Consider the following 24,371-nt stretch of genomic DNA (forward strand, 5'->3'; position numbering starts at 1 on the left):
ATGGCTCCTGAGCACCGTCGGGTCGGTGCAGACACTTCACAGGACTCAGAACTCCTGACAAGAGGCAGGCGCTGGCTTCACCCCTGGGAAGGGAGGACGGATGAGGATACAGCCTCAGGGCGGTTCTGTCACTTCCCCAGGGTCATACAACTAAGAAGCCACAGTGCAGACTGGCAGGTCCTCCTGGCTTTCGAGGACTGATGCACTTTCTCTGGAGTCGAGGGTGGCTGGGACCAAGTCCCAACGCTGGCAGGCAGATCATCCATCCGAGTGACGAAGGTTTGAGAGCTGTCTGGCGGTTCCACACCAGAGACCGGGAAGGTTCTGGAGGGGGAGTCACTCCCAGGGCCCTCTATGCCTCCCCGCCCCCCTCCCAGAAGCCTGGATGGGGCCGAGTCCACCCCAGAGAGGGCAGAGAGATGTCCCAGGCTGCAGGACGATGACACGTGTCTTGTCCCATCTGAGGCTTGTGGGTGGTGCCTCCCCTGGTCACACCTCAGCAGATGTCCAGCATTTCTCAGCAGAAGAGAGAGAGGGAGCGGGCAGGAGGCAAGGGATGGCTATGCCTCCTCCCCAAATGCACCCAAGGTCACTGGGAGCTCCTCAGGGTCTTGCAGATGCCCCACCGTGACCCCCACCCAACCACCTTCCCCGTCTCCTGCCCCCTCTTCCTTGCTCTCCACCCAAGAGCTCAGCTTCCAGCTCCTCAAACCGCAGCCTCGTGAGGGGAGGGCTATGCCCTCAGCCAATAAGCCTCAGACAGGGAAACCTAGGGGGCCCTCGTGGGCCAGAGGGGCGAGGGCTTTGCCCACTTCCTCGTCCCCACCCCTGTGGTATCCTGGCTTCCTGTTCTTGATAACAACCAGCAGCTTGGCCCAGAGGGGGTGGCCCTCTTTCCCATCCCCTCCTGCCCCTCTTTGATCCCCAGGGCCCCACTATCCACTAGTGGAAACACCAGCGGGTTGGGGGTGGGGTGGGGGTGGGGTGGGGGGGTGGAGGCCGAGGCCAACCTCAGTCACTTCCCACAGGGAGAGCAGGCATTCCCAGACTCCTGCCCTCTCTCCCCGTCCCGGACACCAGCTCTGCTCTCAGGGAAGCCCCCCACCCCCAGGGGAGCACGGATGCCAGGCTCAGACAGGGGCTTGTCCCAGTGCCCACCGCCAGAGCTCCACAGGTCATCCTGTCCTTTATCTCAGCCCTCCTCCCAGACGGGCCAGTGGAAGGCCAGCCCCTCCCCACCGCCCCCTGCGCGTGCCCACCCCCTGTGCCTATTGTACATCATTTCTTCTTTGCTGTCACCGTCTGACGGCTGAATCAGAGAAGTGGGAGGCAGAGCGAGGACAGGGATCGCGTGAGTCGGGGGCCGGGTGGAAGGGCGTTTGGAACGTTGCAAGGTGAAAGGAGACGAGCAGAGAGCATGAACCTCTGGGCTGCTGGCCAGCAAGGGGCCCGCCGAGCCCAGGCAGCAGGGGAGAGGGGGGCAGTAGAGTCTGGACTTGGGGGCAACTCCCCGGACCCCAGGCATGCAGGCGCCCCAGCGGCAAAGAAGACATGGGAGGCCCCTGGAGAGAGGGCCAGAGACTGTCCACGCTCCGTAAGTCTTCTACCTAGAGGTCGGGGCTCTGGGAGGAGGCCTGGAAGGGGCTGGGAGCCGGGGAAAGGCCCCCAGACTGTCCGTCAGGCTGTCTCTGCCGCCTGCTTCCCTGCTGGCTGGACCGTCTCAGACAGCGGCCGCTGAGAGCTGGGGTGGGGCGCAGGCCTGGGATGACCTTCCGGCCTGGCCTGGGCCTTCCTTTCCCACGGGGAGCGAGGATTGCTGCCTCTGTTCTTCCCCACCCCACCTCAGGTCTGCGCCCACCTCCGCTCTGGGGAGGCGCAGCCGTGCTCCCTGTGAAGTCCCATGGCGGAAAGGACAAGGGCTTCCAGGGCAAGGCTCTGGGGCCGAAGCAGAGCAGTGGAGACTCGTCTGCGGCCAAGGTCGGCTTCAACAGGAGCAACCTGGGTTCTTGGTGGGACAGCCTGGAGCCGGGGGTCAGCCGAGCTCTGCCCAGCATGCAGGCAGAGGCTGGATGTGACAGAGGCCCACAGGAACGCTGCAGAAGGAGGAGAGTTTGGGAGCTGGGGCACCTGCGTGGTCGCCCCTCACCCATTCCCAGGCAGCAGGGCTTGGGCCCATGGCGAAGGTGCTGGGACGCGGCCAGCCCGCCCCAGAGGGGCACAGGCAGGAGGCACCGACCCCTGGTGGCAGCGGCAGGCGCAGGAGGGCAGCATGCAGCTGGGGTGTGCGTGGGTGGCAGCGAGGAGGGGCTGAGGGAGGAAGCTGGCTTCCTGAAGCCTCCTCAGCCCTCAAAGACAGACCGACAGACAGACAGACAGCTGGCAAGAGGCAGCCTGGGGGACACAGCTGCTTCAGTAAGTACCTGAATGGGGGAGGAGGAGTCCCAGGCCCCGGGGCTGCGGACCCCTGGGGTGACGGGAGGGCATCCCCAAGGAGCGGGTGCGAGAGGGCGCGTAGGGGGCCACAGTGCTGGGGAATGGGTGCTGACCTGGCTGACGTCCCCGAGGGGCAGGGCAGGGGGCGGCAGGAGAGCAGAGGCTGAAGAACCCCCTCCTGCTCCTGGGGGGGCCTCCCTCCACCACGCGCATCTGCAGGGCCACACTCTCCCCTCACTTCCATCCCAGCGGGCGTGGCGACTGACACCCCCTCCACCTGGGGAGCTGTGACCCCGGAGGTGGGGGCTGTCCCCCGGGAGGAGGTGGCCCCACCACCTCTGTGCCCCCTTGCGTGCCCCCAGCTGTCGCCTCACCATGCGCTGTCGCCCAAGGGCTTGGTGAGGCCATTTCCTGTGACGGTTGCAGAGGCGGGAGATCGGGGGGATGGGCAGAGGAGGAAGGAAACACCCCCAGCCTACCCCCTGGACAGAGACCCCAGATGCCAGGATGAACTTGGGAGGGGTAGGGTTAGGAGCGGGTCCCGTGGGGGGCCAGCAGCCCGGCATGCCTGGGTCCCCGACCAGCCCCAATGCTGCGAGAGGCCTCAAATTCCCCATTCAGACAAGGCCCACCGGCTAAACCTAGACAGGCTCTGTGGGCCTCCCTCTGGTTGACACAGAACACAAGGGCTGTGTGTCCTCCAGGAACACACTTGGGGCTCCAGCAGCCTCTTCTCCCCTCTCTGCCTCCTTCTGGATTCTTTCCCATCTTCACCCCCAATCTGGAACCCTTGCTCTAACCCAACACTGCCTGCCTCCCTGGGTCCCCCTGTTGTGGAGATCCTGGCCTTCCCCCAGTGAGAATGACACCACTGCCTGGGGAACAGAAGACACGCCCAGTGAAAACCAGTGCCGGGGGGCAGAAGGCCAGCCTGGGCCTGGGTGCCTTCCTCTGGCCAGTCGGGCAGGCCCGAGGTCAGTAGCTGAGGGGCCCTGTCTTGCAGGCGAACCCCATGGCTGAGTGAGCCTCCCCTGGGCCCAGCACCCACCCCAGCATGGTCCAGGCCCGTGGGGGGCCATCCAGAGCACAGGCACCGCCCTCGTCTTTGGAGGCAGCCATGACCCAGCCTCCACCCACCAAAGCGCCAGCCAAGAAGCATGTGCGGCTGCAGGAGAGGTGAGATCTGTCGTGGGAGGGGGCCTTCCCAGCCCCCAGCACCATCTGCCCCTCGGGCTCCGACAGCTGAGTCCAGAGGGCCCTGGGCTGTTGACACCAACCTGAGAAAGAGACCAGATGTGTTCGCTTGCTCATCGTTTACGTGCCCTTTACTTGTCTGGGGCACGAAGTTTCACATCCACCAGGATGGGCTGAGCAGCCCCAGAGCAGGGCCATCTTGGGTTTGGATGTGGGTGCAAGCTTTAGGGGCCGGGTCGGGGGTGGGCAGAGGTGGGCAGAGGGAGGCAGCAGTGGGGTTCCTGGCTGCCCTGTTCTGGCTGACAAAAGGAGAAGGACAGGCAGCAGGGGCCAGAACCCTCAACTTCACGGGGCCTCGGGGTCAAGGGGACGATAAGCAGCCACGTCCTCGGACAGGCCCCATAACCTAATAACTGAGAAGAGCCCGCGGGCTTGGGCGCTCACTGGACCCTGGTTCTGGGCCTGCAGGCGAGGCTCCAACGTCGCTCTGATGCTGGACGTGCGGTCCCTGGGGGCTGTGGAGCCCATCTGCTCAGTGAACACACCCCGGGAGGTCACCCTACACTTCCTGCGCACAGCCGGACACCCCCTCACCCGCTGGGCCCTGCAGCACCAGCCGCCCAGCCCCAAGCAACTGGAAGAGGAATTCTTGGTAAGAACTCGGGGTCCCCCCAAGCCCCTCTGCCCTCTGAGTCAGAGGCAGCTGGCACCGTTCTGCCCTGGGCCCTGCGGGCATGTCTCCTCCTTGGGCCCTTAGGAAAGAGAACCCCAGGGCTCAGGGGGGTAGACCGCACCTGCCCTCTCCTTAGCCCTCCACCTCATCCTGACCTGCCAGGAGGGAGCCGCCGGCCCAGCTCTGCTAGACGAGGGTGGAAGGGGTGGGGAGCCTGGGGACGGGTGTTCACTGTTCCCTCCTCCTGCCAGAAGATCCCCCCAAACTTTGTGAGCCCTGAAGACCTGGACATTCCTGGCCACGCCTCCAAGGACCGATACAAGACCATCTTGCCAAGTAAGCACCGTGGCTGGGATCCGAGGGGACGGTGCTGTCCCTGGGGCTGGAGAGGTGCCAAAGGCCAGACACACAGCCCTCGACAGGGATGAGCCACCTGCCCTGGAGCATCTTCTTTCAGCAGAGAAATTCCAAAACCATGCCTGTGCGGGGGCAGAAGGAGCAGTAACCATAACCCCAGCGAGGAGACAGGCACTCTCCTGTGCAGATGCTTCCCGTGGCCAGGCATGCTCAGCGTCCCCTAGAGTAATTCACTGCTCACAAGGACCCCATGAAGTCGGTATTATGGTGTCATTATCCCCATTTTACAAACGAGGAAACTGAGTCTCAGAGAAGTTGCATAACTTGCCCAAGCTTGCACAGCTCGTTGCACCAAACCTTCTTCCTCCTCTTCCCCATGGGAAACGCCCAGCAAAGGTTTGCAGTGAAGAGCTGCCATCGGGACAGCTCCCCAAGAGAGGGCTTTAAGAAACTCCATGGAGGCAGGGCAGGGTCTGCGAGAGAGCAGTGACAGGCTGGAGACCGGGGTCACGGAGCTATAAGAAGGCGACCCTGCAAGATTGGCAGACCGGGGCATCAGCACCTCCTGTTGTTCAGCGGGAGGAAGAGTCCTTGGGGACTCTCCCTCTCTCTCCCCTTCCTCCCTCACGGCAGCCTTATCTGGCAATTCACCTCTGCACGGCCAGGGGCCAGGCCGAGGCCTCAGCTCTCTGCTCGCACTGCATTCGAATCCTCGGTCCCGGTCCTCTGCCTGCACGGCTGGGTCAAGGGCTGTCAGCGCTCAGCCAGCTGGAGGAAGAGGGAGCAGCCTGCTCTTGGCCTAATTAGGGCCAGCCTGAAGCCAGGGAGGGGGAGGTCCCCGAGCCTGAGGTGCCCTGGCCCCCTGCGTACCTCTGCCCGGAACAGGCTGGCGCTGGGAGAGCGAGCCCCTTCTCCTCTCCGCTCCTCTCCTCGCCTCACCTCTCCTGTCCTCACAAGCCAGCTTCTTCATCCTGCTTGGACTGGAGAAAGCCCTCGCCTGCAGTGGGAGAGGCTGACACCCCCAGTGGTGGCAGGAAACCCGGGTTCTAAGGCCGGTTCTCCATCACGACTTCAGACAAATCATCTGAATCCTGCATTCACCATCAGAAAACATTCTCCCTCCACAACATCCCGTTCTCTGCTCCTATGGGCACAACCCTATTCTCCAGCCTCACTGACCTCAAGGCTAGCACACCACCACAGCATCCCGTTAGGTTTTGGCGTCTCCGTTGCCTTTCCTCGCTGGTCCAGGCTGGACAGCACCCCCCCCCCCCACTCTTCCCAAATCATGCCACTTGGATCGCGTCACTCTACTGCTCGAAAACATCCTGCGGCTCCTCACTGTCTGTAAAGTCATCCAGTGGGTACCGGGCCACCTGCTCTTCTCGGCCCCGCTGGAGTTGCAGTGGTTACCTTTTGGCCTCTGATTTCCCCTGATTTCTACCTCCTAGATCCCCAGAGCCGTGTCTGTCTAGGCCGGGCACAGAGCCAAGAGGATGGAGACTATATCAACGCCAACTACGTCCGGGTGAGTGGCCCGGCTGTGGCGGGGGCGCGAGGAATGGGGGCGAGCTGTGTTTGAAGAGGCCCACAGAGAATCTGCCAGCTGCAGCTGGCGGTTCGGGTGCCTGGGTTTCCTGACCCCGAATCATGGCCTCCTTGGCCCTACCAAGCTGGCACGGACACCGAACAGGGCCCGAGACACCAACCAAGAACACAGAGCAGATGTCAAACAACCTGAAAAGGAGAGACCACCCGGTCTCCTTACCCTGCCCTGTCACCTCCTCCATGCCGACCTGTAAAGGTGGAGGAGCAGGCATTGTTGAACCCAATCGCCAGCCTCTCTGAGGTCTGCATGGCATGTGCCAGCACCCACGGGAGCTCCCCGCTGTCCCCCTTTCCTCTCTCTCCGGCCTTAAATGCCCCCCGAGCAGCCCCTCTTTGTGGAGATGATTTAACATCAAGCTGTAGGAACCCGAAGGCAGCTCCACCTCCCTTCCCACCTCCGTTGGCCCCAAATAGATGTAAGGCAGCGCTCTCTAGTGGTTCAAAGTGGGCAGGACAGCGGGCCGAGACGAGAAGTCGCTCGCCAGGGACGCCGTGAGGAACGTGTTCTCCCCTTGGCAGCAGAAACCAAGTGGACAGGTGCTCCTGCATCCTCTTGAGGAGCAGGAAGCTGGGGATTCTGAAGCGGAGAACAAGAGCTGGCAAGTGGGCACCACATCTTGCTACTAAATGTATACAAGTAATATGCAAAAGTGAAACATTCATTCAACAGACACACTGTTTTCTCACTTTGCAATAGTATAAAGCAGGGGAGGAAGGGGCACATGGTACAGAGGTCCTGATCCATGCTAGACTCTCAATGTTCTTTCTTCAATTTAATGTGCACAACATTCATGCAAGATAGATATTATGCCCCCTTTACGGATGAGAACACTGAGGCTACAGAGCTGGGTGAGCTGCTCACGGTGGCACAGCCAGAGACCAGAAGAACGTAGATTTGGAATCAGCTGTTCCTCACTCCAGAGCCTGTGTCCTTCCCACCACGTGGCTTCCGGTGTGTGCTTTTGGTGCATGTGTGTCCAGGTGTGCGTGTTCACAGCTTCAGCCTGGTCCTAGGACTTGCAGAGTCTGGGACACTCACTGCTTTCCTGTCCCTTCTGCGCACCCCCCAGGGATACGGCGGGCAGGAGAAGGCCTACATTGCTACCCAGGGCCCCATGCCCAACACCGTGTCGGACTTCTGGGAGATGGTGTGGCAGGAAGAAGTGTCACTCATTGTCATGCTCACTCAGCTCCGAGAGAGCAAGGAGGTAAGAGGCAGACCACAGCCCTGGGGACCCCAGAAAGGGCTACGCTCCACCACGCACACGCCCCAGCTCTGGGCCGCTCAAGACCAGGGGCTCCCTGGTGGCTGAGACCACCTGTAGCCAGGCCCAGCGTGCAGCTCTCAGAAAAGTCCCTGAGATGCACCTGTGGAGGCTAGCACAGCCGGAACACAGGACGGGCGAGCACTTCATCTGCAGGCGCCAAGCTCTGGAGCCCCCAGCAGGTGCTAATGACCCCCCAGTCCCTGCTCCAGCTGATGGACGCTTCCCCCTTCTGACTCCCTCCCTCCCTCCCAGAAATGTGTCCTCTACTGGCCCACAGAAGAGGACACCTACGGACCCTTTCGGATTCGCGTCCAGGATGTGAAAGAGCACCCAGAATACACCGTGCGGCAGCTCTCCATCCAGGTACCACCCTCTGGGGCCAGGCCTGGTCAGGTCACCCCCCACTTCTCTGGAACTCAGATCTAAACCTTCTTGAACCCACACCTAAGAGAAGTGCTTGAGGCCCAGAAGGAAGACACACAAGGGCGCTGTCCTCAGGGAGCCTCCAGTCAAACAGGGCAGAGCCACCAAACCCAGTAGGAGCCACCAGGAACCATCCATCTCTGCTGAATGGGCCAGGAGAGGAGAGCCGGGGTCCCCAGGAGCGACAGGAGGTCCACAGAGATGTACAGGGGCGCACATAAAAGTGCCTTAAACAGCCCATACCACTGTAGAGCGCTTTATGCTTTTCAAAGCATTTCTCTATCGACGCATTACCCTCCAAGCATCCTGGGAAGTAAACCAATACCACTGCACTGTCCCCACTTTCTGGGTGAAGAAAATGAGATTAAGGGACTTGCCCAAAGTCACGTGCTAGTCGGTGTCAGAGGCAGGCCCTGAACTAGGGTCCTTCTGCTCTCCCCTGACAGTGCTCCTTCCAGCGTTCGGAGGGGGGAATGGTGGGGTACGATGACCTGCTCGGGGCCGTGGCTGCCCCACGGAGAACTCCAGCCCTCACCCTCCTCTGGCACAGAGAAGGGGGGGGCAGTGTGCCCCCCCGACCCCGGTTCTCAAGCCTTGTCCCCACCCCAGCACCAGGAGGAGCACCGGTCTGTGAAGCACATCCTCTTCTCGGCCTGGCCTGACCACCAGACCCCCGAGTCGGCGGGGCCCCTGCTGCGCCTGGTGGCCGAGGTGGAGGAGAGCCCAGAGACGGCCGCCAACACCGGGCCCATCGTGGTCCACTGCAGGTATGTGGCGTCTCCCTCCACCGCAGCCCGTGGCCAGGCCCCCTTCCACGGGGTCTCTCCTGGGAAGGGCTCCAAGCAGAGCAGTCGGGCAGGCCCAGTTCTCACTGGGACAGGAGCCTCTCGGTCATCCAGCCAGCGCTCTGTTCTTCTTCCCTCCTTGGTGCAGAACCTGGTCTTCTGGGCTGGACATCCAGGCACAGTCCAAAGAGGGGAGGGAAGATCAGGAAGCCCCCAGGCTGCTGGGGGAGGAAATAAACGTGGTCCCTGCTGTCAGGGAACTCATTCATTCATTCAACAAACGTTTACTGGAAACCTGCTATTGTCAGGCATGGTGTTCGATGCTAAGGAGACAGGATTCTGGCCTGATGGGTATAGAGTCTGGTGGAACAGACAGCAGATAACACAATTAAACACACAGCAGATGAGAGCTGTGACAGGCTGTGTGCACAGCACAGAACCAAGTCGCCCCACCAGACTTTGGCCAGAAGTGGCTTTCCAGGAGGAAGGACCTCTAAGCTAAGACCCGAAAAGTGAAGAGGGGAAAGGGAAAGTGCTCTAGGCTGCTGGAGCAGCATGTGCAAAGGCCCAGAGATGAAATGTAAAGGGGGACACTTTGCTGGGAGTAAATTAGAGAGTGGGTGCTTGGCAGTGATGTGGTGGGGACAGTGACGAGAGATGGGTCTGGAAGGTGGGTGAAGTCCAGGTGGTGAGGGACCTTGTAGGACGGGCTAAGAAACTTGGATTTGCCACTTGAAAAGAATACTTTGGCTAAAGCATATCAAGTATATTGAGGTGGACTAGGGGGTGACACAGGGGACAAGCTGCAAACAGGAAGCCATTTGGGGCAGATCCTAACGGAACAGAGAGACAGAAGTGCAGACAGCAAGGGCTCCCCACCCCACAGGGGCGTGAGTGCCGGGAGTCACGGGGCGCCTCCATCAGGGGTGTGCACGGGAAAGCTCCTAAGAAAGGAGAAGGCTTTGAAATAAAGGACAAGACAGCAGAGTGGAGAGGACTGTGGGGAGGAGCCGGCTGGGGACAGGGCTGAGTGTGGGCAGCTGTGAAGACGTGTCTGCGGGGAGGAAGTGGCGGTTAGATAAGGGGCTCAGGGGTCAGCAGGCCCAGCACAGCACCGTCAGTTGGAAACTGCTGTGCACTGCCAAGCGAGGAGAGCTCCTCACGCCTGCACAAGGACCAAGGGTGACCTGGAATCTGTTTAATGAGGCGGGTACAATGTAGCCTCCTCCAGTGTAAAGCTGTGACCCGTGGAGGCACTGCCACCTTCCTCCGTCCCCATGTCCTCCGCCCAAACACAGTGCCCTTAGCTCCTACTGTTTTCCCTATGGTTGGGGGCCCGGCCCCCACGTTCCCCGCTCACCTGACCCCCATGTTCCCTGTTCTCCCGTGACCCCCCATTCGCTCCCTGGCTACGTCCAGTGCAGGGATTGGCCGGACCGGCTGTTTCATCGCCACCCGAATTGGATGTCAACAACTGAAGGCCCGAGGGGAAGTAGACATTCTGGGCATCGTGTGCCAACTGCGGCTGGACAGGTGGGTCCACGGAGGTAAACAGCACCGAGACTATTAACGAGCGAGCGGCATCAGTGCCTCCCGGGGTCAGAGCAGTCACAGATGCCCACCGCTGAGCACTTCCTGCGAGAAAGGAAGGGGCCCCTTTTGCTTAAAGACCTATTTCTTTTGTGATTAACACCCAGGAGAGAATCTCAATCTAGAATCTTAGCTTGGGGTTTAGGACTAAAGACGCCGTTCTGTGGCTTTCCCCGGGCCTTCGATCTTTTTTGTTTTCGTCTTGGTTCTTCTAAATTCCCTACTCAGGGGAAAGGCAGCGGAAAGGGTTGTGGCTGGTTCTAGACACCAGGCGGCCACAGGAAGTGCACAGACGCTCACTGACTTTGGAGACAGGGACCAGGGTGCAAATTCTGACTCACGCCTCCCTGAGCTGTCACTGAATTTCTCTGGGCCCTTCTTTCTTATCTAGAGAGAAATAGTGGCCCCATCCCCCCAAAAAACTGTTGTAAGGAATGAGTTAACTTATGTGAAAGTGTTTGGGAAACATGAGAACCTACTAGACAAATGTACGGAATTATTATTGGTACTTTCAAGGTTATTGGAAAGAGGAAACCTTAGGCTCAGGGACATCCCTGGCCTGGTCTGAGGAATCAGGGGCTGTTTCTACCCAGGAGCTGGTGGTTAGAGAAGACCAAGTGCTGGGTGGGGGGGGCATCTCCTCCTTGGCACAGCCAGTCCTTGGGCTCAGCCCTGGGTAAGTGGCAGGGGGCTTCCCTCGTGGGGAAGGGCTGAGGGGCAGCCAGAAGGAGCAGGAGGCAGAGGATGAATGTATGTGGAGGAGCTGACAGATTCTTGGGGAATGTCAGGCTCTCCCTGGAGGACAGCGAGGACGGCCGAGCCGACCCTCGTACGCTCAGGTCTGTGTGCCTCTCCTCCCAGGGGCGGGATGATCCAGACCACGGAGCAGTACCAGTTCCTGCACCACACCTTGGCCCTGTACGCTGCCCAGCTGCCGGGGGAGCCCAGCCCCTGACCCCCGACGCCCTCCACCAGCCCAGGCGCCGACTTCTCCCAGGCCTGGGAAGGTGGGTCTGGGGAAAGAGGGCTTTGTGGCCTAGGGTCCTCCTGGGTGCGCATGGGAAGAGGCTGCCCCCTCAGTGAGCGTGTGTGGTTACAGGAAGCTGACCAGCAAGGACCGAGGCCGGAGTGCAGGTCTTCACCACTGGCCAGTCCTCTCCTTCCTCTCGTGGACACTAGGGGCAAACTCCCACGTCCCTCTGAACTTAAAGATAGGAGGTGGCGTTGACAACAGGTCTGAGATAGAAGCCCAGGGGTCTGGTCTTCTCTCAAACCCTCTGTGAGCTTCAGTCTCTTCGTCTATGACATGGACACCTAAGTGCTTTGCTGCCTCACGGGGAAAACAATCAGAGAACTTCCTAGAAGCCATTCCAGCTGTATCCCCTTCCTGGGGCCGGCAAGAGAGTGACCCCAAGGTCGTTCTCCATGACCCTGCCCATGTATAGGCCAAGTGCCAGAGCTGGGATCAGGCTGGTCCTGACTTTGGCCACGTTCTCGACATCCCAGCAGTGACGCTGTGCTTCCTCACTCCACATCTGCGAGAGGTGGATACCCCCCAGAGAGAACAGGGACCCAGACTTCCCCTGCGCCCACTCATGTCCCTGGGGGCAGGCGACAGAAAAAAACGGGCCAAGCAGCTGAAATTTCTGGAAGAGGGAAAGTGTGGGGACCCTCAGAGGCCCAGAGGGCTGTCCCACCTCCATAGTGGCCGGCCACTCACCTCAGTTGCTCCCTAGGGAGGCCCAGCATCCTCTGTCTTCCTTCCATGACCTCAGAAGACATCCTGGGCATCCAGGAAGTCCAGAAGAAAGAGGAGAGAGGAGGAGGCGGAGAGCACGGCCTGGTTTTAGATAATGGGCACCCCACGGCCCTCTGCCCCCTGCGTGCACAGAGCACACCTGGAGAGCGTGGTTGTTTCCAGGAACAGTCTGAGTTAAGCCATGTGGGGCAGAGCTGGGAGCTCAGACCAAACCGGGACCCCGCACAGTCTACCCCAGAGAACTAACTCCCCTCATCATCTCGGCATCAACACAATTTCCAGGGCACCCCAGATCTATCTCAGGGCTGATGTCCACACCCCAGGAAGCCATCAAAGCCGTCATCCGTGAAGCCAAGATGGGCTGCCCATGGGGAGAGGGAGGCACCCCTCCTGCAGGCACAGAGCCCCTGGGGTCTGCCTCTGCCCGTGCCAGTTCTCTGTGGACCCCTGAGGAGCTGGAGCTGGAGAACAGCTGGGCCTCCTCATTTATGACATCTCTTCCAAGGAACACACAGCACTGAAACCGAGGCTCATTTTCTTCATGTTCCCGCAGGGCCTTATTGAGCGCCTCCCTCCTTCCAGCTCCGGTAGGGGGCTCCCCATACCTGTACCCTCCCCAACCCCTCTGAGGGACACCCACAGTCTGTGCCCGGGAGGCTGGGCAGAGAGTTCGGACCCAGCCAGGAGGGCAGCAACTGCACAGGCTCCCCACCCCGGGCGCTGTGGCCCCAGCCTGTTCCAGAACTTAGAGAGTGCGCCTCTGGAAAAGCAGCCATGTGGGAAAATAAAGTCTTCTGGGATGGCTGATTCATTCCTTCTTTCCATCTTCTCAGGCATCTGGAGCCCCTTTACAGCAATAGAGAGAGAAAATCCATAGACCAGGAGCAGGCTGCAGGCCCTTCCCTGGGGCATGGAACCTTCTAGCCCTTCCAGGGACACATAAAACCAAGTGAACCTGGAGTCAATTTAGGAAACGGGGCAGAGGTGACCCTTAGGAGCTAGAGAGAGACTTAGAGCAAAATAGAAGGACGACACAAAAAATCCAGAGCATTATGCTAAGCCAAGGCTCTGTGACCCCTCCACCTTGGCCTCTGTCTGCTGCTCTGGGCTCATCCTGGGGCCATTTGACAGGTGCGGTTGACACTGACCATTTATGCACCTTTGACTAAAGCAACACTCTCCATGGATGAACAACAAACACTCAGGAGCACCCAGCATGGGGCGGGGACTGCCCTGAAGCCTGGGAAGTCGGGGTACCGCCAGCTGGGGTCAGCGGGCCCTGGGGTTAGGGGCACCTCCCACCATCAATTCTCCTCTGGGAGAAAATTTTGGTTTTTCCCAGAACAGGCCAACTTACCCATTTGCCGCAGATCCTCCTCACTGGAGACCGCCCCCCTCCCCGCCAGCAGGATTTTATCTTAAGTATCTGGGTGATCCTAGCGAAAATCAGCATCAGACCCAAACATTCATTTCACCTTGGACCAGAGGCTTCCCAAATAAGTGGTTCAGGCACACTGCGGTTTACAAACCAAGATGGCGCATCGAAACCCGCCCAGACGCGGTGACTTCCCGCTGGGAGCATTTTGAGAGGGTGGGACCTGGTACCCAGAGATGCTGGGAGGCAAGGATTTAGGGGACAAAAAGTTTCTCTTTCATAGAGATCTCTCTCCTGTCCTGGAACGTGGGTGAACCACCCTTCTCCGCCCCGCACATGTTCCCGCATGACGGAGACCTCACCCACCTCGGGCCCACGGCCTTTTAAGCGAGGGGATGCCAGGGCGCGCCAGCTCGGGAAGGGAAACAGAGGATCAGACTGTTTTCCCCAAGCGCCCCCGACGCCAGCTGTGGGTCCGGCCCTAACCCGAAACCCGCCCCCGACCCCAGCGCCGGGGGAGGAGCGCGCGCTGGAGCATCAGCGGGACGCAGGAGGGCGGTGGTGGAGGAGGAGCGGGAGGGAGAGCAGGCGGAGGAGGGGCTGGAGCAGGAGGAGGAGTAGGAGCGGGAGGAGCAGGAGGGCGCGGAAGCCACACCCATCGGCGAGCCGCTCCGGGCGCGAGTCGTCGGCGCCGCGCTGAGCTCCGCCCGCACCGAGCAGCGGGACCCGGGCCGCACCGGGAGGGGCGCCGCGACCATGATCGCTTTGTTCAACAAGCTGCTGGACTGGTTCAAGGCCCTGTTCTGGAAGGAGGAGATGGAGCTCACGCTGGTCGGGCTGCAGTACTCGGGCAAGACCACCTTCGTGAACGTGATCGCGGTACGGGGGCCGGGGCGCGGGGCCGTCGCCGCCCTGCCGACCGGGTCTCCGCCCTGCTGACCGGGTCTCCGCCCGGCACGGCCGGGGCGCCGTCTGCATGGCCGGCTCGGCCGCGCGCGGGCGGGGAGGAGCGGGCCGGGCGCGCGGGGCCTAGCGCGGCCGTGGGGATGTGGGGCGCGACCCGCCTCCTGCTCGGCCGGGATGGCGCGACGCGGGGCGGGGAGGGGACGAGGGGACCGGCGGCCCCGAGGGGGTCACGAGACGGGAGGGACCCTCTGGCGGCCGAGACAGGCCCCCCGGCCCCGCGCCCGGGCCATGACAGGGCGAAAGCGCCCGGGCCTTTCCGCGTGCGGGGGGTCGCGGGACCGGGCGGCCTGGGGAGGGGGTCCGGGCGGCCAGCCCCACCCCAAGGGCTTAACCCCTGCCTGCCGGAAGAGGAAGCCGGCGCCCTGGAGGGGGAGGGGAGGGGAGGGATCCCCGCGGTGGGGGATCAGCTGAGAGGCCTTTGGCCCAAGCCCAGCCTCCTCCCCTCCAGGAACCTCCAGGCCGGCGGCTCTGGCCGGGGGTCCAGGGAGGGTGGCATCGCTGGCGGAGTTTGGAGTCTGCACCTGCTCAGAAGTTGCAGGGGGAGGTGCCCCCGCCCAGAGGATGAGCTGATGGGGCACTGCCCACTCTGGGGACCTGGGAGAGACCGGCTTGGGGCTCTGGGTACTAGGACCGAGGAGGGCGATTGTAAGTCTTTCAGGGCCGGGGGAGTGGAGGGGAAGGAGTTAAAATCTCGTCTCAAAAAAAAAAAAGAGGAAGATGAGCTTTCTGGGTGTGAGCTGGGGCTGCAGTCATGGCTGCGGCCTGCATTTCAGATCCCGCCCAATGGGGCTCCGGGAGCAGAGGAAGGCTGGGGACAGAGGCCTGGGTGGTCCAGGGACCCGGCGCCAGTCCCCAGACTGGGGTTTCTGAGAATTGTAGGTTGGCCAGTTGCCGGCTCAGAATGCTGCTGAGACAGGGCAGCAAAGAAGTGTGGCCGGCTGGCCCAGGTGCCTCCTCCTGCCCGAGGTCGCCCATCCTGCAGAAGAGGCCTCCCAGCAGGGCCCAGCACCCAGAAGGAGCACTGCCCGAGGCAGGAGGGCGCGGGGCAGGCTGGAGGGGCGTGCACCCCACCATCACATGTTGGGCACTGGCTTCCTTTCCCAAACATGTGTCGCAAGTGACCTCTGCCCCTGCGTCCACCGGTGGCTCCTGACTCCTCACCTGACAGAGCGGGATCTTCAGGCCCGTGCTGGGCTCTGGGCACGGTGGTGTCAGGGACCCTCTGCTTAGACTGGGCGTTGACTTGGGCTCTTGGCTCCCTGAGCAGGAGCACAGCGCCTGGACACTGGGCCTGCGGGCCTGGGCGGCTCGGCTTCTAGGCATTTAGATCTGGGAGCTGTCTCTGGGTGAGGCTGGGCTGATGGCTCTGCTGAGATGTCACCTCCAGTCCCGGGGGAAGCTCTCCTCATGGAGTATTTGTTGGAGCCATGTCCTGGACAGGGATCCAGGGACCCCGGTGGGTTCTGCTTCCTGGACAGGAGGGTCTCCTCTAGGCCGGCATTATATTGGAGAGTGGGATGCTCCGGCAGGTCAGGAACAGAACCCGAGAATGGCAAATTCCACTGCCGGGGTCAAGAATTTCTGTGATGTGCAGGGAAGTCCTCCTCCCCAGCCATGTGTTCCCCTTTTCGATGTTAAATTTGTTGCTTCAACTTGCACATCCTTAAAGAGCAAGCTGAATTTCCCTCTAACGAGTCCTCCCAAGAAACACCCCCCCCGGGGGGGGGGCTGTAGTGGGCATCCCAGCGACAGGGTAACCCTGTGTCCCCAGGTCCTCCGGGGCTGCCACACTGGAGTTTCTGCCCACCCTGCGTGTGGTCACCGTCGAATGTCTTTCAGAAAGAAACCAAGAGTCGGAACCCCTGGGCTTGGTGGTCCCCATGCCCACCGCTGACTCCGAATCACCTTTGTCTGTCCGTTTGGCTCCTGTTTGTCTCAGCCGCTCCCCCAGTCGGCGTTTGCTCCTCGCTGTCTGAGGCCAGGGTGTAAATAGAAGTTGACTTGATGTGTCCAGCTACTCCGCAGGCTAAGAAAGCTGGAAGGAAATTATATAGAGACTTTACGGTGCTTCCAAGAACCTGAAACTGATCTTTTGAGTTCTGAAAAGTCATGATGCTAGAAAGTAGGAGATGTTTTGCCTGAGGGAAACAAGAGGACCATTTTCAAAAATTTAAAAGTGGAAAAGACTGTCCTGTGAAGGAACCAGTCTTGGGGTACCCGGGGGGGGGGGGAGTTATAGGAGGATGGACTTGTGACTCATTATAAAGGACTTTTGGAGAGTTGAAGCTGACCAAGAAGGAGTGAGCGGGGGGATTCGAGGCTGGACCAGATGCTGTTAGGGTTACTTGTGACCTTAAATGAGGAGCTTGTGCGATGGGGGCGTCAGCAGAGAGATGAAGTCCTAAGCTGGTTCCAGCTTAGCTCTGAGTCGCAGCTGCACTGGAGCCCGTGGTACTGGGAGCCTGGCTCCCTCAGGGTCCTCCAGCCTCCCCCTTTGCCCAGGATCACCCCTGCCAGGCCGGGCTTTTCATGTATGTGGGAGCCAAGAGCGATGAAGGGTTCTCACGCTGCATTGAAATCATTTACAAGCACCTTGTGAGCCTAATTGGCCAATCTCTAGACAACCTGAGCACTTCTCCCCCATGTCATGGAAGGCGGCCTTGAGGCCCTGAGGTGGCAGTGTCTTGTCCCAGCTCCTGTACAATGAGGGATGACAAGAGATGGGCTTCCATCCTCAGACTCTGAGCTCCTAATCAGCCAATGGGGTGGGGTGGACTACATCCAGCATGTGCCCCACCCCCGCCTGGCCCCCTCGGGTCTGGGTGATGAGACCAGGACCATCCACGGTCCTCCCTGCTCAGCCAGGAGAGAAGCTGTTGTCCTCGGGGACACTCCCTTTGCTCAGGGATTCCTAACTTCCAGGGGCTCTTGGACCCTTTGAGATCTGATAAGATTGGAGAATCTTTCCCCAGAGAAGTGTACATAGAAACAAAACCCTGCACATGCGCATCCTGTGCAGTTTCAAGGGGTCCCACGGCTCTCTGACGCCCGTCTGGCCTCCAGGTTAGGAACGTGGGCTCCACCGTGTCGTGAGCATCCGTTGGGGGTCCTCCGGTCTCACATCCAGGGGCCTTGGTGAATGAGTTTGGGGCTTTCCTGCAGATCAAAGGGAATGAATCTCTCCTTCAGGTGGGACCTCCAGACTGAGGGCTCTGCGTGGGAAGCCCTCATCCCCCACACCTTGGCTAGTGGTCAGAGTCCCTGACCTCTTTACGTGACCCGAGGCCTTCTTCCTCCCAGCTGGAAGAAGCAAATGGCACGGGGCAGGAATAGTGCTGTGCCCTCAGGGGCCAGGTGCCAGAAGCCCCGTCTCCTCCAGACTGGCCTGGGGGTGAGCAGAAGTGTCCTTCATGTCAACATGCTATGATCTTGGGGGAATGTTGGTCTGGCCTTGTTGATACCTGTGGCTAGTTCAGAACAGTCTAGAGATCTCGGAGACAATTTGGAGGGGGAAAATAAACATTCTTAGGATCTGAAGATGGGTGGCGGGAAGTAGAGTTGTCGTCAGTTCTAGTTATGCGGCAAACGTCTACAAACGTTAACATAAACACGTTCCTCTCCACAAGGAGCTCTCCGTCTGGTGGGAGACACAGAAGTCAGCAGATCATATAGAGTGTGGATTATCCATCCTAACAGATGGAGTGTGGACAAATGAGCCAGAACTGTGGATAATCCTGAAATTGCTTGCATGCACTGCATTTTGGGGGTGGCCGATTTACCTTCCCCAGATTTTGACTGGAATATTTACTGCGGCTTTGAAAGTCCGTCCGCTCCCCTCGAGATCCCCGTGCCGTTTCCGGGGCCTGCACGGGGTTCCTGCGCCGGAGGTGGTGGCGCCTCTGCTCCGCTGCAGACCAAACTCGGTAGTGGCTTCTATTCAGCAGAGGCGGGTGAGACCTCTGGTCTCGGGGAGAGGTCCTACCATTGCCTCCTCCCTCCCAGGAGCGCTCCAGGACGGGGTGCACACCTCGCTCCAGGACGGGGTGCACACCTCGGTGGGTTACGCCCGCCCTGCTGGAAGGCAAGGGACGCTCAGGAGCGCCCCCTGGCCCCGGGGACGCCCAAGAAGCCCTGGCCTGGCCTCCACTTGACTCTCACAGCCTCTTGTACTCCGCCGTCAGGGACGGCGCGTCGGGGTCCTGTTGATTTTTGCCCCTTTTCCAATTCTGGCTCTTCCTTCCAGTCAGGACAGTTCAACGAGGACATGATCCCCACCGTGGGTTTCAACATGCGCAAGATCACCAAAGGGAACGTGACCATCAAGGTGAGGGGGAGGAAGCCGAAACTCCGGGTGCAAGTGAGGGGGCCGCAGAAGACCATGCGGGCGCTCTCGTGTGTATGCACGTGCCTGTGTGCACGCATGCGTGTGCGCGCGTGTGTGTTGCGGCAGGGGGTCCCGAAGGAGTTGGGGGAGGGCCCTGAGCTCCTGGGAGGAGAAGCTAAAGGAAAGCAGAAGTGGGTCATCCGGGCAGAGGGCAGTCGCAGGGGTGGAGCGAGGAGGGCTGGGGGGCAGGGGCGGGGGCGGGGAGGAGGGGTCCTTGGAGCCCAGAGCGTTTGGTTGCCTGCCTGTCGCTGAGACCGTGTCGCCCTCTTCTCGCCCAGCTCTGGGACATCGGGGGCCAGCCCCGATTCCGCAGCATGTGGGAGCGCTACTGCCGGGGAGTGAGCGCCATCGTGTAAGTGCCCGCGGGCGGCCGCGGGGCCCCCCAGCCTCACCCGGGCCCCAGCCTGAGGACCTGCAGGGACCGAACCCGATTAGTCGTAATCCTAGTTCGTGAGCACCGTGCGTGCACAGCTGCCTTCGCTGGCCCGCCTCCTATCCAATACACGCTCTGGGCAGCGCACCTGTCTGTGACCCAGGGCTCAGGTGGCACCTGTGCATCCTCGTTGTCCCCCTGCCTCCCCCACCCAGGGTCACCACCTTCCTGAATTTTGTGCAGTTTAAATGATTAATTCCCTTGCTCTTTAAAAATAATTTCATCCTACATATATATACCCAAACAAAAAATTATTTGGTTTTTCTTGTTTTTAACCTGATTTTGTGTGTGTGTGTGTGTGTGTGAGGAAGATCGGCCCTGAGCTAACATCTGTTGCCAAGCTTCCTCTTTTTGCGTGACGAAGATTGTCGCTGAGCTAACACCTGTGCCAATCTTCCTCTATTTTGTATGCGGGATACCGCCACAGCATGGCTTGACAAGTGGTGCATAGGTCCGCTCCTGGGATCCGAACCTGCGACCCCTGGGCCACCAAAGCAGAACACATGAACCTAACTGCTACAGCACCAGGCTGGCCCCTAACCTGATTTTTTAAAGTATCTTTCTGCAAGGAAATCTGGGGCTTCCTCTGCCTTTCTCACTCAACCATATCTGGTCTTCCCGTGAAAACATAGAGGGTCCTTTGGGAGGGACTTGCGTCTGATCCTCAAGGGCCCGAGCTTTGCATGGGAGTAGCAGCTTCTCCAGGGGGACCTCAGGGAACAGGATAACTGCAGGGTCCCTGTGGCTTTTCACTCCCATCCGTTCAGAAAACACACCCTGGGCAGGCCCAGGAGCCCAGAGGGGCAGAGGTGACCCAGCCGGAGCGTGGCAGTGTCTCCTCCTCCCTGTCTGCCCATGGTGTCAACACGCTTGTTCCCACCCTGCCGTCCCCAGGTACATGGTGGACGCCGCTGACCAGGAGAAGATCGAGGCCTCCAAGAACGAGCTGCACAACCTGCTGGACAAACCCCAGCTGCAGGGCATCCCGGTCAGCACCCCCGAGGGACTGGGACGGATGGCAGGGGGCGCAAGGGGGAGAGGAGGCGGGGGCGGCATCCAGTCCCCCATCCGGACACCCAGCCTTGCGCCTCCCTCTCTGTAGGTCTTAGTCCTGGGTAACAAGCGAGACCTTCCGGGAGCCTTAGACGAGAAGGAGCTGATCGAGAAGATGTGAGTTTGGCGACTTCTCTGACCTTGCTCCCTGCTCCCCATGTTCCCCGGGCACCCACCGAGCGCCAGCGGCTTGGTGCTGCCCTGAGTGTCCGCCACACGATGGCAGCAGAGCCCACCTTTCCGGGAGCCGCGCCCTCCCCATGTGTCCTGGCCTCTGGGTTGTCCTGGCCTCAGTGACTCTGCTCTGGTTCCCCCAGGAATCTGTCGGCCATCCAGGACCGGGAGATCTGCTGTTACTCCATCTCCTGCAAAGAGAAGGACAACATTGGTGCGTGGGTTCGGGGCGTAGCCACGGGCCGGGGAGGAGAGCAGAGGCCCCCTGGGTGTCTCCGTGGTGGCTCTCGATTCGGACTCCTCCACTTTCCTGGGAGCCCCATGCTCTGGTTCTCCAGGGAGGACAGGCAGCCAGAGGCCCGATGCTGAGCATCTTCTGCGCTCTGCCATCAGTTGGTCCCATGATCTCGGACAAACCACTCCCATCCTTGTAGCATCACAGGGTTGGTGGGCGTCTGACTCTGACACCCAGGGCTCATCTCTTTCTCAGCACCCGGACGCCCCGCCACCCACTGGGGGCTTCCTGGAGCTTGACAGCTCTGGGCTCCTGGTGCCTATAGAGCTGACCCGGCTGCAGTTTTGGGGGGCACCGGGCTCCCTGTGTCCGCCTCCCCTGCAGGTCCAGCGCTGGAAGCCCTGTAACCTTCTCTCTCGTCCCCACCAGACATCACCCTACAGTGGCTTATTCAACACTCGAAGTCGCGGAGAAGCTGAGGCTGCGGCCCTGCCCCCTGGGACCAGGACCTTGTCCTCCAGACCTGAAGCCGAGCCCCCTGCCCGCCCCGCCGTCCCCCCTGAGCCCTCCCCTCCTCGCTGGGTGTGGGGAGGGGCCTCTGGGGATCCCAGAGTCCTGTTCTGCTGAGGTTGGAACTCCTGATTTTACTGTAAAATAAACTGCTCCCATCTGGTCCTAACCTCACCCCCCCCCACCCGGCCCCTCCTCCCCCACCACCCTGCTTCCCTCCCTCAGCGGCCCTGGCCCCACAGCCCCTGCCCCCTCCGTCCTGCTCCTCGACGCCCCTCCTAGCACTCTTCTGTTACTGTCTGTGTGTACAGTATATATATGTATATATATTTTAACTTTTAATTTAAGCAAAGACTAAAATCAACCATTTGATGCTGCGGGGGCCAGTCAGGATCTGGGTGGGCGGTCTGGAGAGAAGGAAAGAGACATGGGTTGCTTGGGGCAGGCTCAGACCAGGAAGGGTGAAGCCTGGCACCTGGGGCAGGAACCAGCCTGGGCACTGGTGGCCGTCCCAGGTCCTCCCGTTGCCACTCCCAGTCTGGCTTGTCCCTGCGGCGCTTGAATGTTACAGGCTGACGGGAACCTCCAGAGGCGCCCCTCTCGGCCCCCAGCCTCCGCAGGGCCACCAGGCACAACCAGGAGCCGGAGACCACCGGCCGAAGGGGCAGGAGGCCAGCGTCCCCCCGACCCCGGCTCCCGGCTCCCGCCCCTCCCGGGCCCCCTCCACGGGCCGTGTCATTTTCTGTTCTCATTTTGCAGAGTTGCACAGGGAGAGAACTCAGCAGGGGTGGGGGGGTTGGTCCTTTGAGTTTTGTTTTCTGTTTGTTTGTTTATTTAATGATTTGTAAAGTGATGTTCCTCTTCCTTTTTTTACACTTTTCAGCTCATATTTAACCTCTGTTTGGAAGACGATTCTTGTAACTGTACATTTTTTTGCCTCCTAATAACGACAACAAGAATAAAATTACCGATTTTGTGTTGGGGGGGTGTGTGCTGCCGATTATTTTTCCTGAGATGGCGTGCCCTGACTGGCAGGTGGGGGACACTGGCGCCCATCACCGGGCGCGCGCCCACGTTCGCACACAGTGGACCTCGCAGAGTGGCCTCCCCTGGGCGTGTGTGCTCCCGCCTCACCCTTTCTAGTCACTTCCGTGAGGCCCTAGCCTGGAGTCTGCAGCCGCCCAGTGGGGCCCAGGAGAGGCGCTTAAGGAACTGCCCAGGGCCTGGGTCGTCAAGGCAGGACCCCGGCTCTGCACCCCAGTGTGTGCAGACTGAGCCTGTTTCCTCAGGTCCGTTCGGAGCCCCCCTTGCAGGCAGAGCTCTGTCCCCACCGTCCCTGGAGCCGGCTAATTGTCCTCCAGGCAGGCACTCTGGGCCCGCAGAGCCTGAGGGCTTCCCCTCCTCCGCGCTTCTCTGTGGGAGTCTGTGTCGCTGGTGTCCGGGAGCGGGCTGTCCCCTCTTCTGCCCAGTTCCAGCCCTCGCCCCACCCAACTTGGTCGCCTGCAGCTGCTGCCTCGGAGCCCGGGAGCCCTGCTTACCCCAATCCGAGGCCATCTTGACCCAGTTTCATGGAAGCCCCACCTCCCCCTGCTCCGCCTCCCGCAGCCTCTCTTCACCCTGGAAACGAGCAGACCCCTGAGGACTCGCATCCCTTCTCGCCCTGCCTCCTGGGAGGAAGGAGCCGTGTTTCCCTGGGTGCTGGGAGCGGGAACCCCAGGGCTCTGGGTCCTGGCCCTGCCTGTTGGCTCTGAACTTCTCTCGCCCGTCTTTGGTGCCCAGGGCTTCCTCCTGGAGGCTCCCTCTGATCATCAGAGTTGTCACAGTGCAATGACCTGCCCGGAGACAGAGTTTGCTGTGGGCAGAGGAATTTGAGGAAGGAATGTGGATGGAGTTTGGCGAGTGGAGCTGAACGATCTTAGGAAAAGGAGACGTGGCCCCCTGGTTAAGGAGGTTGAAGCTGGGCCCAGGCTGTCCCCTGTGCCCTCCTGGCAACAGAGGTGGCAGGGCTTGCTCCTGGCCTGAGAGGCTGGGAGGGGACCAACTGTCATTTATCTGGGGAGCAGGTCAAGCATGTTTCAGGGTCCATCTGCCTTTCTTGGGTCCTGCGTCCTCTGATGGGGGGCGAGGTCCAGGGAAGGCGAGATGGGCTGGTTACCAGCCAGCACCGTCCTCCGCTGCCTGCACACAGCAGGTGCCTGATGTGACCGAAAGAAATCGTTGAACAGGGAACAGGCCGTGCGTCTACGTGAATCGTGGTGTTTGGGGCCCTTTGAACTGCCCAAGCCTGGATGAGTTTAAGGATGCCTGGCCAAGCCTGCTCTGTGGTGTTGTCAGAACTGAGTCTCCAAAGGGAAGAAGGGAGGAGGAAAGGGCGCCCAGCGTTGTGCTGGATGTGTGATATTCTTCTCATTTGGTGACTGTGGTCCTCCAGGAGCGAGGGATTGTTCCCGTTTTACAGACCAGGAAGCCAAGACCAGAGGTCAGTCACTGCATCCAGCCCGATTGTCAGGCTCAGTGTGTGTGCTCTGTCCCCACTGCCCCAGCTGAAGGGGGCTCAGTGCATCATCCCTCCCGCCTGCATAAGGGTCTGAGGGCTGTGCCCTAGGGGGAGTAAGAATGTCCACTGACTCTGAGCATCCCAGCTCGAGAGCACCACCCAGCCCTGTGCCAATCCACCCTCCATCCCAAGCCTGGGACCCCTAAGCAACAAATGCCACATTGTTCCCCCAGCTGGCCCAGGCTGCAGGGACATTGGCTCTTTCCCAAGGCCAGGCTGGCCTGCTGACTAATCCTGCAGGCCATTCACGTCGGCAGGCCTGGGAGGCGGCAGTGGTGGCAGGGCCTCGCAGCCACCATCTCCCCCTTCTGCTCTGAGCTGGCCAACCAGCAGCAGGGAGAGGCAAAGGGCGCCCTTTGTGGAAGAGGCGCCCAAACAGGATGCCGCAGTGACCCCCTCTCTGCCCTCAGCCTTCCATCCTCAGCCCCCTCCCGGCCCCAGACTTTGCCTCGGCTCACCCTGGCCCCGTCCTTGCATCCTCTAGGAAGCTGCTGGTGCATCAAGGACTGGGGGTGGGGGTGGGGTAGAGAAGGAGTTGGGGGGTGTCGAGGAAACGGCCTTGGGAACTTCAGGGAGGCAAGCCCGCCTTTGGGG

General features: G+C 60.6%; 2 protein-coding genes across 8 annotated transcripts; both read left to right on the forward strand.

Annotated features, from left to right (window-relative positions):
* Nucleotides 1–2,085: 2,085 nt before the first annotated feature.
* PTPN7 (protein tyrosine phosphatase non-receptor type 7) lies at nucleotides 2,086–12,917 on the forward strand. Of its 7 annotated transcripts, none has more exons than XR_011499359.1 (11): nucleotides 2,086–2,412; nucleotides 3,437–3,609; nucleotides 4,096–4,279; nucleotides 4,552–4,636; nucleotides 6,109–6,185; nucleotides 7,336–7,473; nucleotides 7,786–7,896; nucleotides 8,566–8,723; nucleotides 10,161–10,274; nucleotides 11,193–11,338; nucleotides 11,431–12,917. XR_011499359.1 is itself a non-coding variant. In XM_070501395.1 (11 exons), exons 2-11 carry the CDS (start codon nucleotides 3,488–3,490, stop codon nucleotides 11,612–11,614), a joined length of 1,341 nt encoding a protein of 446 aa, XP_070357496.1. In that variant the 5' UTR covers nucleotides 2,086–2,412; nucleotides 3,437–3,487; the 3' UTR covers nucleotides 11,615–12,917. The 7 variants fall into 7 exon arrangements, 4 of the variants coding, with proteins under 4 accessions (XP_070357496.1, XP_070357497.1, XP_070357495.1 ...); XR_011499360.1 differs by having other exon boundaries at nucleotides 12,068–12,917; XR_011499358.1 differs by having other exon boundaries at nucleotides 4,555–4,636.
* Nucleotides 12,918–14,048: 1,131 nt separating this feature from the next.
* On the forward strand, nucleotides 14,049–22,201 carry ARL8A (ARF like GTPase 8A). The gene is made up of 7 exons (XM_014843178.3): nucleotides 14,049–14,344; nucleotides 18,675–18,755; nucleotides 19,094–19,167; nucleotides 20,143–20,236; nucleotides 20,351–20,418; nucleotides 20,619–20,689; nucleotides 21,140–22,201. The coding sequence occupies exons 1-7, from the start codon at nucleotides 14,222–14,224 to the stop codon at nucleotides 21,187–21,189; spliced, it is 561 nt and encodes a 186-aa protein (XP_014698664.1). The 5' UTR covers nucleotides 14,049–14,221; the 3' UTR covers nucleotides 21,190–22,201.
* Nucleotides 22,202–24,371: the final 2,170 nt, after the last annotated feature.

The sequence above is a fragment of the Equus asinus genome, chromosome 30, assembly GCF_041296235.1.
Source record: "Equus asinus isolate D_3611 breed Donkey chromosome 30, EquAss-T2T_v2, whole genome shotgun sequence".
NCBI lineage: Eukaryota > Metazoa > Chordata > Mammalia > Perissodactyla > Equidae > Equus > Equus asinus.

Bases quoted from the DNA above. Each gene is read 5' to 3' on its own strand.
- ARL8A (XM_014843178.3), top strand. From the start codon at position 14,222: ATGATCGCTTTGTTCAACAAGCTGCTGGACTGGTTCAAGGCCCTGTTC. The intron at 18,756-19,093 runs GTGAGGGGGAGG...CTTCTCGCCCAG, and splicing joins AAGGGAACGTGACCATCAAG to CTCTGGGACATCGGGGGCCA. The intron at 20,419-20,618 runs GTGAGTTTGGCG...TGGTTCCCCCAG, and splicing joins AAGGAGCTGATCGAGAAGAT to GAATCTGTCGGCCATCCAGG.
- PTPN7 (XM_070501395.1), top strand. From the start codon at position 3,488: ATGGTCCAGGCCCGTGGGGGGCCATCCAGAGCACAGGCACCGCCCTCG. The intron at 4,637-6,108 runs GTAAGCACCGTG...TCTACCTCCTAG, and splicing joins ATACAAGACCATCTTGCCAA to ATCCCCAGAGCCGTGTCTGT. The intron at 7,897-8,565 runs GTACCACCCTCT...TCCCCACCCCAG, and splicing joins TGCGGCAGCTCTCCATCCAG to CACCAGGAGGAGCACCGGTC.